The sequence below is a fragment of the Tiliqua scincoides genome, chromosome 6, assembly GCF_035046505.1.
Source record: "Tiliqua scincoides isolate rTilSci1 chromosome 6, rTilSci1.hap2, whole genome shotgun sequence".
Taxonomy (NCBI): Eukaryota; Metazoa; Chordata; class Lepidosauria; order Squamata; family Scincidae; genus Tiliqua; species Tiliqua scincoides.
Window position 1 is genome coordinate 51,184,023 of NC_089826.1, and position 15,338 is coordinate 51,199,360.

General features: G+C 40.2%; 1 protein-coding gene across 5 annotated transcripts in view; it reads right to left on the reverse strand.

Annotated features, from left to right (window-relative positions):
• Positions 1-15,338, reverse strand: part of SPOCK3 (SPARC (osteonectin), cwcv and kazal like domains proteoglycan 3) — a 186,337-nt gene that overhangs the window by 16,127 nt on the left and 154,872 nt on the right. For 4 of the 5 annotated variants that reach the window (XM_066632198.1, XM_066632196.1, XM_066632195.1 and 1 more), the window contains one exon: positions 3,149-3,265. The exons of the other annotated variant lie outside the window; for it this stretch is intronic. In XM_066632198.1, the coding sequence (XP_066488295.1) occupies positions 3,149-3,265 (117 nt within the window). The remainder of the gene's footprint in view (positions 1-3,148; positions 3,266-15,338) is intronic. 5 annotated transcript variants of the gene reach the window in all.

Consider the following 15,338-nt stretch of genomic DNA (forward strand, 5'->3'; position numbering starts at 1 on the left):
CAGTCTCTCCAGGATGCATGGAGGCTGCTTAAAACAACAGTAATAGAGGCCCAGCAGAAGTGTATACCACAAAGGAAGAAGGGTTGACTAAGTCCAGGAGAGTGCCTGCATGGCTAACGAGCTAAGTTGGAGAGGCCATAAAGGACAAGGAAGCTTCCTTCCGTAAATGGAAGGGCAAGGAAGTCTTCCTTCCGTAAATGGAAGTCTTGCCCTAAAGAGAATAAAAAGGAACATAAACTGTGGCAAAAGAAATGTAAGAAGGTGATACGGGTGGCTAAGAGAGACTATGAGGAACACATGGCTAGCAACATTAAGGGAAATTAGTTTCTCAGGTACACGTGTAAGACTGGCAGCATAAGAATGGTGCCATTTTTTGATATGCTGGGTTTTGACTCAGTTCAGCCAACGCCCCAACAAGATTAGAGATGATGTAACTGTGCTTTCCAAGTGTAAGAAAACTAAATTCTAAGTAATTAAGAAAACAAAGTTCTTAGCTCAGCAGTAGACTGCTTAATTTAAGATTTGCAGGGCATAACATCCTACCACTAGAGAAAAACAAGGTCATTGAAGGTTAAAGACAGTAGGCTTGAAACTCCAGAGTCTTCCATCAAACTTTATGCTAACCCAATATCCTTGTTACCCTGAGTACTGAAAAGACTGCAGCAATCAAGATCCTTACGTCAATTATGTCTCCTTTCTCAAAATAGCCAACATACTTTTGTGAGCTAAAAGGAGCCTAGGGAAAACCATATTAAAAAGATGTGATGAGATGTCTCCAAAGCAGGGGGCTCATATTTGAGAGACAACTGCTGTGCTATGTTACTGCACTTCCGTCACATCAGCTCCACAGACATCTCCATGCAAACCTGGAGCCTCTGAAGGGTAACTTGCTTCTGTTGCTTGTCTTGTTGCTCTGTCATACTGAGACAAAGCCAGATGATCCCCTGGACCTACACACTTGAGGGAACTTGAGCACCTATATTTCTCCTTGCCTTAAGCATCTTAAGAACATTATCTGCCCATCTTGCCTCAGTAATTCATTTCAGGACATACAAGTCTCACGCTCACAGTTGATTGGTTTCATCAGCCTCTCAGCTGGAAACTGCTCTTGGTTTTTAGACGGGAGTCCTTATGCACAGCCACTTGGCTTTGAGACTCTGTTCTTTCTACCTCTACATTCCAGCTCATCAACAAGTCATTATAGAAGATTCAGGAGAGATACCCTTGACCAACTGCCCTTGTCTCTAGTTTTCAGTTTTCTAAAAACTGAGAAAGTGTGATAAGATGTGTTAATGTATCATAAAGTACAGTGGTGCCTCGCATAACGAATGCCCCGCGCACCGAAAAACCAGCATAACGAAAGCATTTTTGCAATTTTGTCCGGTGACTCGCAAGACGAATTTTCTATGGCCGTGCTTCGCATAATGAATTTTTTTTATGACCGTGCTTCGCATAACGAATTTTTAAAATTAAAAAGTTGAAGTTTTGTGCTTGAAATTTTTGAAATCCTCAGTACAGTATGTATGCCTTTAAAGAGCACTTAATAAACACTTTGTAAACCAAATTTGACTTTGTTCTGACTTTTCTTGCCCATAGGAACGCATTAATTAAATTTCAATGCATTCCTATGGGAAAACGCAATTCGCATAACGAAAAATTCGCATAACGAAAGGACTTGCGGAACGGATTAATTTCGTTATGCGAGGCACCACTGTACTGGGGAATTTACAGTATAAATCTTAAGGAAGCATCAAGCAAGTTTTTGCATTCTGTACCCCCAGATACTTTTCTCTTCAAATCATAAAAAAAAGAATTCGTGCAAAGACAGATTCATCTTTATTTCACAGTGACTTTTTACTATTATTGGTTCAGGCTGAGTAATTGCACCAAGAAATAACATTTTCAATTAAAGAAAGTAATAGGATTGCTTAGAAGTGCAAATTTGCAGAAAGTAGGAGCCATAATCAAACAAAAGCTAAAAAAAGTATTCAGAACATCTAACAAAAGTTAATAGCAAAGATATCAAGGTAAGCAGCCAGCAGTGGGGGCAAGTTCTATTAAACAACACACAGGAGATATCCACAGAGTTGGCTTGTTGTGTTAATGAAGGGTCTAAGTTCAACACTTACAAAATCTAATTTGCCTCAACTCCTCAGTGGGAAACCGCTCTCAAATGTATCACCACACACAATAATTGCTGTTTTAAACAAAACCTACCAGTAAATACATTACCCAATATTCCACTTGTTTTTATTGCAACAACAGACTCTTTAAGGCTTCAAGTGCAAAACATTTTCTCTGTTAAGAGTTTACACATAGTCAATCCACTTGATTTTCTTTGTGAAGCTGAATCTTTCAAATGCTCCTCAACTCGTCCAAGTACATTCTTGTGGAAGCATTTAAACTGTTATGTGCCACCTAACAGCAGTACACCTGTACACCTGCCACTTGATTCCACTGAAACTAATCATCTAGCTGTAGCAGACAACTTCTGCTAGACTACTAAGTGGAATCTAAGCCTTGTGAATGACAACGCAAACTTTCATTTGATTGCACTGCGTTAAATAAACACTTGAAAAAAGTGTATGTTTTATTCTATGTAAAAATTAACAGCATACAATTATGCTTATGCTAGTAGTACTAGCCTCAAAGCCTCCAAGAGGATTCAAAGATCGCTAGCTACGTGCCAAAATAACTCTTCCCAACAGCTGATTCACAGTGCTTTGAATACAACCGTTTGTTCCACAGGCTTTAGACCAAGCAGGACCACACAGCATTTGTCTGATCAGTTTGCCAAATTGGTGCAGACTGAAGCTGGACAGCCTGACAGTCCCAGCAACAGCCACACCACCAGCCCCAGCTCCAACAGGTAGTCAACTGTCAGCCTGCACTTTCCTGCCTCTGCCACATGCACAGAGTGGGAGGGGCAGTGCAAATGATGACGGATCTGCAAGCGCCACACTGGAGTTCTACTTACTGAGGAGTACCCAGAATACAAAAATTAACTTATGACCGGCATGGTATTGTTCCAACAGCAAGTGGTTAAGAAGTTTGGTTTGAGAGGTTCCCTGAAAAAACAGAAGTCATGCAGAAAAACCCAACATACACAGATTCTGACAAAGAGATATCAAAAGTCCTAAATTCTTACTACTTCTTTCAGGTCTCTGCACAATTCTAGTCCTCTTCTGAACTTCGTGTTCATGTACTGCCTTGAAAAAAGCTCTCAATTTGTTTGCAGCGTCTCTGAACTCCAGGTCACTGCACACTGAAAAACAAAATGAAAAGCTCTTTAATCTTCTCAGGCTTTATATGAAGTCAATCTTTCATGTTGCTGTAAACAAATGGAAACTAAATACAGGTCAAACAAAATATAAAATTTATGTCAATTTTCCATTTCTTTTTCAATTTTAAGTGGACATAAAAAAATTCAATTATTTTTATTTTCCTTTGTACGCAATTCACATAAAGCTTTTGAGAAACATCACCTGCATGAGATTCTTTATATCAGAAGTGCAACAGTTCTTTGTAAACGTAGTTGCTAGCATCAAATCAGCAATGCGCTTAGAGCAGAAAGCAATAAACAAGACTGAATCAAGTTAGTTCAGTAACTAAGGTCACTGTGAGCACCCAACATCATCTCTTAAAAACAACCAATCAATCTCAGGTAGCAGAGCTGGTAAAGAACTCTACCCAAGATAAACCTTTACCGAAGAGCTGCTGCTAGTTAAGAAGATGCTGGGCTCAGATAGGCCCACTGATCTTGTGTTGCTCCCTAAGGCATCTGGTGGGCCAGTGAGACACAAGAAGATGAACTAGATGGGCCTTTGACCTGATCCAGCAGGGCTCTCCTTATATTCTTTATGGTCTGATTTAGAATTAGCCAGCTTCACATGTCAAAACTATTCAAAAAGCCAGGTATCAAATTTTCTCTTTTCCAGAATTTGCTGTGTGTGTGTGGGGGGGGGGGGGGGGGAGATAAACTCATTTTAATAAAATCTAGAGAAAATAGATGACATGAGCATGGACCTTGGTCAGTCAGAGAAAATTTGCTAGCTGAAGTGGATTTTATCCATAATTTCTCAGAATTTCTTTTTTTTTTTTCTAGTTCTCTGATGACAGAATAATCTTCCTCATAGCATAATTTTGATAGCAAGGCATGATCCAAAGGTTCTGCAAGTTTGCTGAAGCTAAGGAGGTGAATCTCTGGTCAGTGATTGAATTGGAGTCTACCTGGTCACTTGATGACCAACACACTGAATAACATAGAAAAAAAAGCCAAGACATAAAAGGGAATAAATACATACTTTTTCAATCTGACAGCAAACAGCTGACAAGCAAACAAATTTTGCATTTGCTAATATTTAATATTAATTGTAATGATTTTCAAATGTTCAGCCTTCAGGAACCATTTTTCACATTTAACTTGTGAATGTGAAACTGATATGAAGTTTCAGCAGTAGGGGTTTACTCATCCTCCCACCAATTTCATCCCAACCCATAGCTGTTCTATTTTATATTTGGTGTTCATTCCCAGTCTCTGAGATCCAAGGAACTCGAGCTGAATTGATGGGAGTGTGTACTCCTGATGCATGTCTTCCAGGCAGATCAACCTATTGCAGCCCATATATGGTCAGCAAACCCAAGCTCTGAGGAGAGCAAAGGGGAAACAATACAGCTATGTTCCTTCTATTCTGTTCCATTGTATTCTATTGTTTTCCCAGGCTGACCACTTAGCTGAGTTTTGGGCTTGTTAAACACTGGGTTGCAAGTCTGGGGCGGCAGGCTATGACTGATCCCCTGTGCAGTGGCCTCTGCAACTAGTAACATGCTCGGCAAATTGAGGGAAACCTTCAATTCAGACCATAAGAATTCCAAAGAATCTACAGCATTGCACATAATAAGACAATCTGCTCCCCATGGCATAATTATACCCATGCATATTGCTAAGCCCCCCAAGAGTAGATAGCTCAATTAAACTCTTGGTCTCCACTGCTGCCAGAATGCCACATCAAAGTTGTAGCGTATCAAGGATATAATCTAACTAGCTAGCCGTACTTGGGTATAAACTGCACCGTTTATGTCTCTCTTTAAAATGAAAATATCTTTTTTCCCATGACGGCATGCTGCTCAAATTATATACTACATATTGGCCTGAATTGATTTAAAATAGGTCAAGATGAGGTAATTCAGACTATTATTTCACCCAATATGTTGGCAGATGAATCTTTAATGACAAAAGAGAGACAGTAAAGGTTGTGGAAGGTTAGACAGTAATCAAAAAATGCATATTAAATCAGATATATCCACTCAGGAACCTGCCAAGAAGTGCTTTCCCTTTTGTCTAATACAACTGCAGGCACTCTTGCTCTTACAATCAATTCTAGCAGCCATTAAAAGAATTAGTATGGATAAGTGAAGTCGCTGGCTCAAGGATTATTTGGTTCCATCATCTTAAAGCGCTAGAAGCCGACCAGTTTACAAAAATCAACATATTTAAATATGGATAAATGAAAGAATTCAAAGTCTGCTGCATAGAAGTTTCATAAACAACATTCATAACATATAAATGCTGAAAGAAGCAACTAATGAGTTTGTACTTGGTGTTAAAAATAACAATAGTGGCTGGGAGTGAAAGAAAATATACTGATTAACATTTCCAAATCTTCTGCTTCTAATCAGTAAATTATATTCAAATGCCATCTCCAAATTGAAACATTTACTTTATGAGATGAGCGATGTTACACATTTTATCTCTGGTGACTCTTCCTGACACTCAGGAAACCTCAACTGATCCAGAATGAGGCTGCTAAAGTTTAACTGGGTCCACCAGGTCCAATTCTTATCACATTGATAGGATCATAGGATCCTATCAGAATAGGAAACACAAGATAGGATACCAGCATCACAGAACTGGCCCCACAGAACTAAGGAAATACACATTCATAGTGTATGCACATCTTGGCCCTTTCCTCACCTTCATATGAATTGCCTGCTTGATCTCTTCAGTCTGCCCTGCAGGTAACTGAAAAACTAACCAAAAATCAAGGGGAGGGACCAGTATATGCACACATGTGAGCATGTCCTGGTCCTTAACTATGCATGGTCAGTTCCAGAAGAGTAGTATCTCCTGCACCAGCCCTTTAATGGGTTGCTACCAGAGTATCTTAGGAAAGGAGAATAAACTATGGCAGCAGAGGCAGCAGGAGTCCTCTTAATATTAATCTCGTCAGTGAGAAATCACATGGCACTGACTGTGGTAGGATTGCATCACATTGGACAGAATTACTGAATGTTCCCCTATATTAACAAAATCAACCCTGAGAAACAATTTGTGTAACTGGATGAGGTCGCAACTAGAGCCAATTAATGTATAGCCTGCATATGTGCAACATAAACTAAATTTATAGCCTGAAACAATACAACTCCTTATGACTAGGTCACTAATTATAACTTTACAATGACAAACTCTACATTTTGTAATGTCTTAGAAAACAAAACTTTTAAAGGTTTGGGATGGTTTTTCAGTCTTTAAACCACAATGGAAGAGCTTTCTTCTTTCAAATCTAGGCTGCCAATTGGCTCTGATTGCAGTCAGGATAAGGCAAGTTATGTATATTTCCAGTCTCCTTTCAACTCATTTTCCCTTTTCCTAGGACAATCAGCTGACTCTCTCTCTCTCTCTCTGCTTGCCCTCTTTAAACCATTTTATCAACCTCAGAGTCCCCAACTATCACCAGAACTATGCTTTCTTTCAGACTCATTGGAAAAAGATTCCTTTTTCCCTTCTCCAAGTCTGCCCACTCCATTATACAAAGGACAAAGACCTATTTCACAGTCATAGAGATGCATATTTTCATGCAAAGAACCCATCAGCAAATGACAGCTGAATTTGGCATTAGAACAATTACTTTTTAAAATAATATTTAAAAATAATGCAATCACAATTCCTTAGTTCATACCATCACTTGCCCACACAAGTACAGATGCAACTATTCACATACATCCAAAGCTGTGTTACTCTGGACCAGCTCATGCAAACACACACCACTGCCATTTTACACCTCAATCCTAAAGGTGGCAGCACCAAAGTGGCTACCACTGCATCCTGTGGCACCACAGCATCCGCTGGAGGTCTTCTTGGGGGAAGGAGCCTTTCGTCCCCTTCCCCCAGGGAAAGCCCCATGCCCCACAAAGGGGCTTCTCAAGTCTGCACAGGCTATTTTGTCAGTGCAGACCTGAGAGACACCGAACTCAGGATCCACCCCAGACTCTCCCCCACCCCACTCTGGAACACCTTCCCCACCTCCAAAGCGCTCACCACCACCAGGAGCTCTTACATAGCTCTGGGCAGTGTTCAACTGGCGCTGGGCCGGTGCTGACTCAGTGCAGGGTGTTGCAGGCATGCCTTATGGCACATTTGCATCACCAAGTGCCGGCGCTGGTCCAGCTCAGGATTGGGCACTTAATCTTCTTGGGCACTTGGCTGTGGATATTAAGGCGTCAATTCTTCAACAGAATTTATGACACTTAATACCATTATCTCAGAAATGAATGAAGACACAGTCTCATCACCACATTTGAATTATTTTAGCGAGGTGGACATTATCACCAATTACTTTTTTTTTGTCTCTGCCCATGTGCATATACAATTGCCTATTGAGAGTTACACTTGATGCATCTGGTGAAATGGATTGCAGTCCATGAAACTTGCACTACAGCTATTTTATAAACCATCTGCATATTCTAGCCATCTGTTACTTTTAAAAGCTTCTGATTTTTGGAACTGGGAAATTTACAAATAAAAGCAGTTTTATTTCTTTACTACTTAACTAAGCAAATGGGTTTTATACTTCAGTTATTCCATGTTATGAGATAATTAATACAAATACTGCTGATATATCAAGGAACTGCAGCTGCTTATTCTTATAACTTCAGATTAATGTTCCATAGAGGCATTCTGTCCATGATTAATGTATCATAAAATTTAAAATGATTTCAATTAAATTATATATTCATAAGGGATCTGATCTTACTGTCTTCACAGTCGTTATGGTTCCTCTCATCTAACCATAAGGACCATGGAAGGCTGTCAAGATTTACAACATGAAGAACTGATGGGCTAAGGTAGAACTAAGTCACTCTTTCAAATAAGTACAGTCTTTTGTCTTAATAGCCTTTCATTTGCAGTGGCTTGAGTCTGTGCGAAATATGATTCTAGATTTCCACCCACATTTAAGTATTAAGCTTCGCATGCTTCTATGCTTTCCAAAAGTGCTGTAAAGTCACCATGGTGAGACCTGTCAGTATCATGCCAGCTCTTAGTCAATAAGAGGCAGTGGAGTGGGCCTTCTTAAGGGGCTCTGCATCACACTGGTCCTCATTCCAGGATAGCTTGGAACTTACTCTTCTGTCCTATTTTTCCTGTCACAATTGTTTCTTAGGGGCTGGTTTTTCATCTATTCCACAATGACATCTGTTAATGCTTAATGAATCACATGAACAGGTGAACACAGGTGAAATTCATGGAACAGACCCTCAGGACTTTGGGGTCACGGTGTGTCTGGGAAGGAAATCTCTTAGGGCAGCAGGCCAGATCTGGCTCCCACCACGATCTTTCCTCCCAAGTGAACAGTGCTTACTGTTCACCTGGGAGCCTCTGAATTGTACCTCTGATCACCCCCAAACTTGAGGGACTTCCCCAGGCCTCCTAATGCTTTATAAGGCATTAAAAACACCACTTCCAGTTTTACGATAAAAACCGAAAGTGACTTTTTATTCTAAGGCTCAGACTGAGCCCAGTAAGAGGGTGCGGACAGATGTGCACGGCCTCTGCTGGGCTCAGAGGACACTCCAGTGGCATGGGACACAAAGCTCCCCTCACCTCCAGAGGGGATGCATGGGAGATGGGCCCGATCCACGAATAAATGAATCCATGGATATGGGAGAGCGGTTACCGGTATTGTCAGAATACAAAAAGCTTATTGTAAGCATGATATGACATAGTCATCAAAACACAGTGGATTTGGGGTTTGCTCACACAATTTCTGAAGCACCTATCTGGTTATCAGAAGTGGCAATATTCAACTCAAATTCAAGCTTATAGAATGTACTATTTGCTGGAAGTCTACTATAAGACCCAGTAATCTGAAATAACCCCAAGTAACATCCACATATTTAGTCTAAGTAAGAAGACTCACAGGACAACCATGAGTGGAGATTTAAGGAGACATCTTTTTTCTTCCTTTCCGTTTAAGAGTAACATTCAACATGACACTAAACATCATCCTTAGTCCTGTTCCAAGATTAGAGTTTCTAGTTAGCTATTAGATCCTAGTCTGGGTAGTGTTCTGGAAGGCATGTGATTGATAGTGCCTGGATAGGTCATAGTTTAAGCCTAATGGCTGGTTCTGATAATTTTCTCCAAATACAGCTGAACCTCAACAGAGGGAGGTTGTAGATGTACTCCACTCATGCAAATAATTTACTTGTAATGAATGGTGAAGCATCAGAGTCATGAATTGATGTGATTATGGCTTCTTATCTGAGAAAATAATTATTTTTCCCAGAAGTCTGCTGATAGTGTAACTCTCAATGCAACTCAAAAAGATCAGGACATTGGAGTTTAAATTGAGGTAATGGTTCTACTGATGACCAAACCAAATGATGACAATTTGGTCAAGAACCCCTAACAAACCCATGAAGCTGCCTTACACTGAATCAGATCATTGGTTCATTTAGCTCAGAATTTCCTACAGGATGTCAAGTCCTGGGAAATCTACTCTTCAAAACAGGTGGACTAGTTCCTTAGTCTAGAGATATACCTCACTAATATGGCTGGTTACATTCCAGATCACTGTTGTAAAGCAAATAATGCCATAAAGCTAATCGCAGGCAGTACTGTGTTCAGTGACTGTTTGTGGTGGAGTGTCCTGGAAAGAAGAAAGATGCTTTCCAGTTTGCTTTAAGGGCTGCAACGATCCCAGCAGAATCGAAAGGAGCAGCAGTGGGAAACAATGCTAAGGGAGATGTTGGTTCACATTTGCAAGCCAACAAAAATGGGGGGTGGGTGGGGAGGAAGAGAAAGACATGCTTGGAGAGCCTTGTGTTAGCTGGCAGTGACAACTGCAGCCCAATCTTACATATATTTGCTTGCATCTGGAGTCATCTTGTGTTGTGTTGAATGAGGCAGGCTCTCAGACAAGCAGGCGTAGAATTGGTAGACCTGGACAAGGAGTAAGGCTGCTGTTTTACTTTGGAGGAAGACCTCCTCCCAGAAAAGGGCCACATTAGCAAAGCACCATAAAGATAGATATGCCTGTATTATTAATAATTAATAGTCTACATTCAATTTTTTAAAAATACATTGATATCAACACTTCACCTCCTCCACACCATGCAATTAAAGTCTACTCAAGGTATCTACAAGTGGGTCCTTGATGTGGCTGTTAATAAAGATTGATGATAATGCCTTTTTATGTGTTTGAAAGCAATGATTGACTTGCCTGCGAAAACATTTTTTGCATGAAGCCATTAGAAAAAATTGTTCATACATGTGACTAAGAAAAAGTGTTGACAGAGAGATCCAGAAAGTAATCTATTCAACTGTAAATTTGCTCGCTAATCATAAAGTAAGAAAGATACTTGAACTAAGTGGATGTGTTGATTATCAGCTCCATTGCCTTCAGCCGAAAAGAACTGTCAAATGTCATCAACTGTGAGCCTCTTTTCCCCCTGCATCTTAGACTAGCATCTTCTATTTCCTCTAGTAACTACATTGCTAGTGTATACGGCTTACAAGATGCATGAAACGGAGACTGATTCAACTGTCAATGACAACATCAGCACTTTTGTTGGGAAAAAAAAATCAGAAACAAATCTATTAGGGGCTGTTGCCTAAAGAAAGAAATCATGCCTCATCTTTTTTTTTAATGCAAGAGTATTTTGAAGCTATTGGTGAAGATATCTCTGGCAGTCTGACAAGGGATATTGACAATGACGTTTTTAACATTCTAGCATGATAAAGATAACTTCTTGTTCTCTGCCAGGCTAGATTTTCAGTAATTCAATAGATGCCATGCAAATAGCTCTATACATTTTAGACTGAGTGCACTACAATGCAAATTTATGTTTCTGCTTCTTTCCAAATATGCTGCACTGTATGAAAAGACAATATGAAAAGATCATTACCAACACTGTGGTAGTTCATCATTGCTACTGTACATGTTCATAATGCCCTTGTGGTGCTCCGACAAATTAGCAATTGTACATTACAGGTAATACATGTTTCTGGCACACAGTCTTAGGGTTCAATCCTAACCAATTTTCCAGTGCTGATGCAGCCACAATGCAGTCCTGAGATAAGGAAACAAACTTTCCCTAACTTTGAGGAGGCCTCCGTGACTGGTGGCATGACTACATCAGTGCTGGTCCGTAATGTTGTTAACTGGTCATCTATTGAACTCCTCCCCGTGTGCACAAAGGGAACAGGGAGTGCATGAATCCAAGTCTTATACTGGTTGGGACAGCCCCTACAGTTTGTTGTCACATCTGAGCCCACTTATTATTTAGATATATGCATCCATCATTACAGATAGTACATGCAATCTTGTGATAGCACAGATGATGCAAACTGAAGATATGGTAAGATATAATACACAAAATAAAATAGGGCATAGGCCTCATGAGGACAACATAAGAGACTCCAACAAAATAATTACAAACAGAGAAGTGATTTAAGCTTTCGTAAATAAGCTGACAAATACTATCTCACACAACTGATTGCTGGACTTCCTTTGACCACAATGACACTGCCCTACTCTTAGATACTTATATATTGTAATATGAAAAGAACCTGCATCAGAAATTAAAGCTTAATTTAATTAAGGATAACAATAAATACCTCTTGATTTAATTTTCTGGACACAAGAAAGGAAGTAACACTATAACCTAAACAGAGAGTTAAGTGCTCCTTAAGTGCATAATGTACTTGCATTTTATAATATTATATTCTGTGATGTTCACTATTTTATGTTTTAATTAAACTGCCTTGAGTTCTGTGCAGCAAAGCAGCTCACATGTTTTCTAAATGAATAAAATGAAGTTTGCTTAACTGAAATCAGTGGGCTTAAGCATGGTTAACTGTTGAATTGTTTAAGAAGATTCACCAAAGTTGATACGAACATGAGTGGCATTAGGGTAGGGAGGCTTGGAGAATCTGAGAGTCCTGGAAAAAAACAAATAGATATTTGTTCTGCAATGTGAGAACAGGAAAACACCAATTCAGGATGCTTTGCTGCAAAAAAGGTAAAAAAAAAATTGAAAATAAAGAATAAAAAAAGAATACTTTTTTATTAAAAAGTAAGCACCAACATTTTAACATAAAATTTCACATACTGATGAACAGTTACAGCATGGATTACTGGAGTGAATTGTGCTGGCTGCAGAAAATTCACATTTTTAAATAACAAACATCAGTGACCATTAGCCAAAATTATCAGGACACCACATTTCTGAAGTTTAGGTGATTTAAGACCCAATCCAATCCCATTTTCAAGTGCCGGTGTAGCTGTGCATTCTGTGGTGGTGGGGCAGTCACAGAGGCCTCTTCAAGGTATGGAAACATTTGTTCCCTTACCCCAAGGTTGCATTGTGGCTGCACTGGTGCTGGAAAGTTGGATAGGATTGGGCACTTAGAATGTAATCCTATACACACCTGGGAATAAATTCCATTAAATGTAATTGAACTTACTTCCCAATAAACATGCACAGATTACGCAGCAACTTTTTACTGGAAGCTAGATGTGACTCACAGAGAACTGATTTGCTTTTCCTCCATGAGATCCAAAAAACCGTATGATTATGAATACATGCTGGCACCTGACTTGAGAAAATAAATCCACTCATGCAAATAATTTGTTTGTATGAATGGTAAGACATCAGAGTCAAGAATTTATGAGATTATGACTTCTTATCTGAGAAAATAACTCTCAGTATAACTCTCAATGCAACTCAAAAAGATCAGGACATTGGAGTTTAAATTGGGGTAATGGTTCTATTGATGATCAAACCAAATGATGACGATATGGTCAAGTATCCCTAACTAACCCATGAATCTGCCTTACAATGAATCAGATCATTGGTTTATCTAGCTCAGAATTACCTATAGACTATTGCCATTCTCCAGGGTTTTAGAGAGGGGTCTCTTCCCAGTTTTGGAAACTTTTCTAAGCAAGCATGTGCTCTACTGCTCTGATCTTCTTTCAAAGCTCAGACTATATGCTTTGAATACCAGAACCAACTAGGATGTCCAAACTCTAGGAAATTGAATAGATATGGCAGTGAGAAAAGGAATATATATGTAAATAACAACTGCAGCGCCAATTAGTATGATTTGTATCCACAAATGTGCAATAATGTTCTTAGTAACCTAAATGTCATGTTTACCTTCAAACGAATCTTCATGTGATCTTACTAAGCTTTTCACCAAGAGACTGAAATGTGTCAAATGTGTCACTAGTCAAAATGTGTTGAAATCCAGAACATTCTTGTTACATATTTCTATTCATTCACAGTTGAATATAATGGCAGTGCCTTTGAAAGTATAAGAACATAAGAACAGCCCCACTGGACCAGGCCATAGGCCCATCTAGTCCAGCTTCCTGTATTTCACAGTAGCCTACCAAATGCCCCAGGGAGCACACCAGATAACAAGAGACCTCATCCTGGTGCCCTCCCTTGCATCTGGCACTCTGACATAGCCCATTTCGAAAATCAAGAGGTTGCGCATACACATCATGGCTTGTACCCCGTAATGGATTTTTCCTTCAGAAACTTGTCCAATCCCCCTTTAAAGATGTCCAGGCCAGATGCCGTCACCACATCCTGTGGCAAGGAGTTCCACAGACCAACCACACACTGAGTAAAGAAATATTTTCTCTTGTCTGTTCTCTTGTCAACACTCAATTTTAGTGGATGTCCCCTGGTTCTGGTGTTACGTGAGAGTGTAAAGGGCATCTCCCTATCCACTCTGTCCATCCCCTGCATAATTTTGTATGTCTCAATCTTGTCCCCCCTCAGGCGTCTCCCTTCTAGGCTGAAGAGGCCCAAACGCCGTAGCCTTTCCTCGTAAGGAAGGTGCCCCAGCCCCGTAATCATCTTAGTCACTCTCTTTTGCACCTTTTCCATTTCCACTATGTCTTTTTTGAGATGCGGCAACCAGAACTGGACACAATACTCCAGGTGTGGCCTTACCATAGATTTGTACAACGGCATTATAATACTAACCGTTTTGTTCTCAATACCTTTCCTAATGATCCCAAGCAAAGAAGTGGCCTTCTTAACTGCCACTTAACTGACCCAACTGACATTGGGTCGACACTTTCATCGACCTGTTCACCACCACCCCAAGATCTCTCTCCTGATCTGTCACAGACAGCTCAGAACCCATCAGCCTATATCTAAAGTTTTGATTTTTTGCCCCAATGTGCATGACCTTACACTTACTGACATTGAAGCGCATTTGCCATTTTGTTGCCCATTCTGCCAGTCTGGAGAGATCCTTCTGGAGAGATCCTTCACAATCACTTCTGGTCTTCACCACTCGGAAATGTTTGGTGTCATCTGCAAACTTTGCAACCTCACTGCTCAACCCTGTCTCCAGGTCATTTATGAAGAGGTTGAAAAGCACCGATCCCAGGACAGTTCCTTGGGGCACACCGCTTTTCACCTCTCTCCATTGTGAAAATTGCCCATTGACACCCACTCTCTGTTTCCTGGCCTCCAACCAGTTCTCAATCCGTGAGAGGACCTGTCCTCTAATTCCCTGACTGTGGAGTTTTTTCAGTAGCCTTTGGTGAGGGACCGTGTCGAACGCCTTCTGAAAGTCCAGATATATAATGTCCACAGGTTCTCCCGCATCCACATGCCTGTTCACCTTTTCAAAGAATTCTATAAGGTTCGTGAGGCAAGACTTACCCTTACAGAAGCCATGCTGATTCTCCCTCAGCAAGGCCTGTTCATCTATGTGTTTTGAGATTCTATCTTTGATGAGGCATTCCACCATCTTACCCGGTATAGATGTTAGGCTATAGTTTCCTGGGTTCCCCTGCTTTCCCTTTTTAAAGATAGGCGTGACATTTGCTATCCTCCAGTCTTCTGGCACCGTGGCTGTTTTGAGGGACAAGTTGCATACCTTAGTCAAGAGATCAGCAACTTCATTCTTCAATTCCTTAATAACTCTTGGGTGGATGCCATCAGGGCCCGGTGACTTATTGATCTTTAATTTATCAATGAGGTCTGAAACATCTTCTCTTTTAACCTCTATCTGACTTAACTCCTCG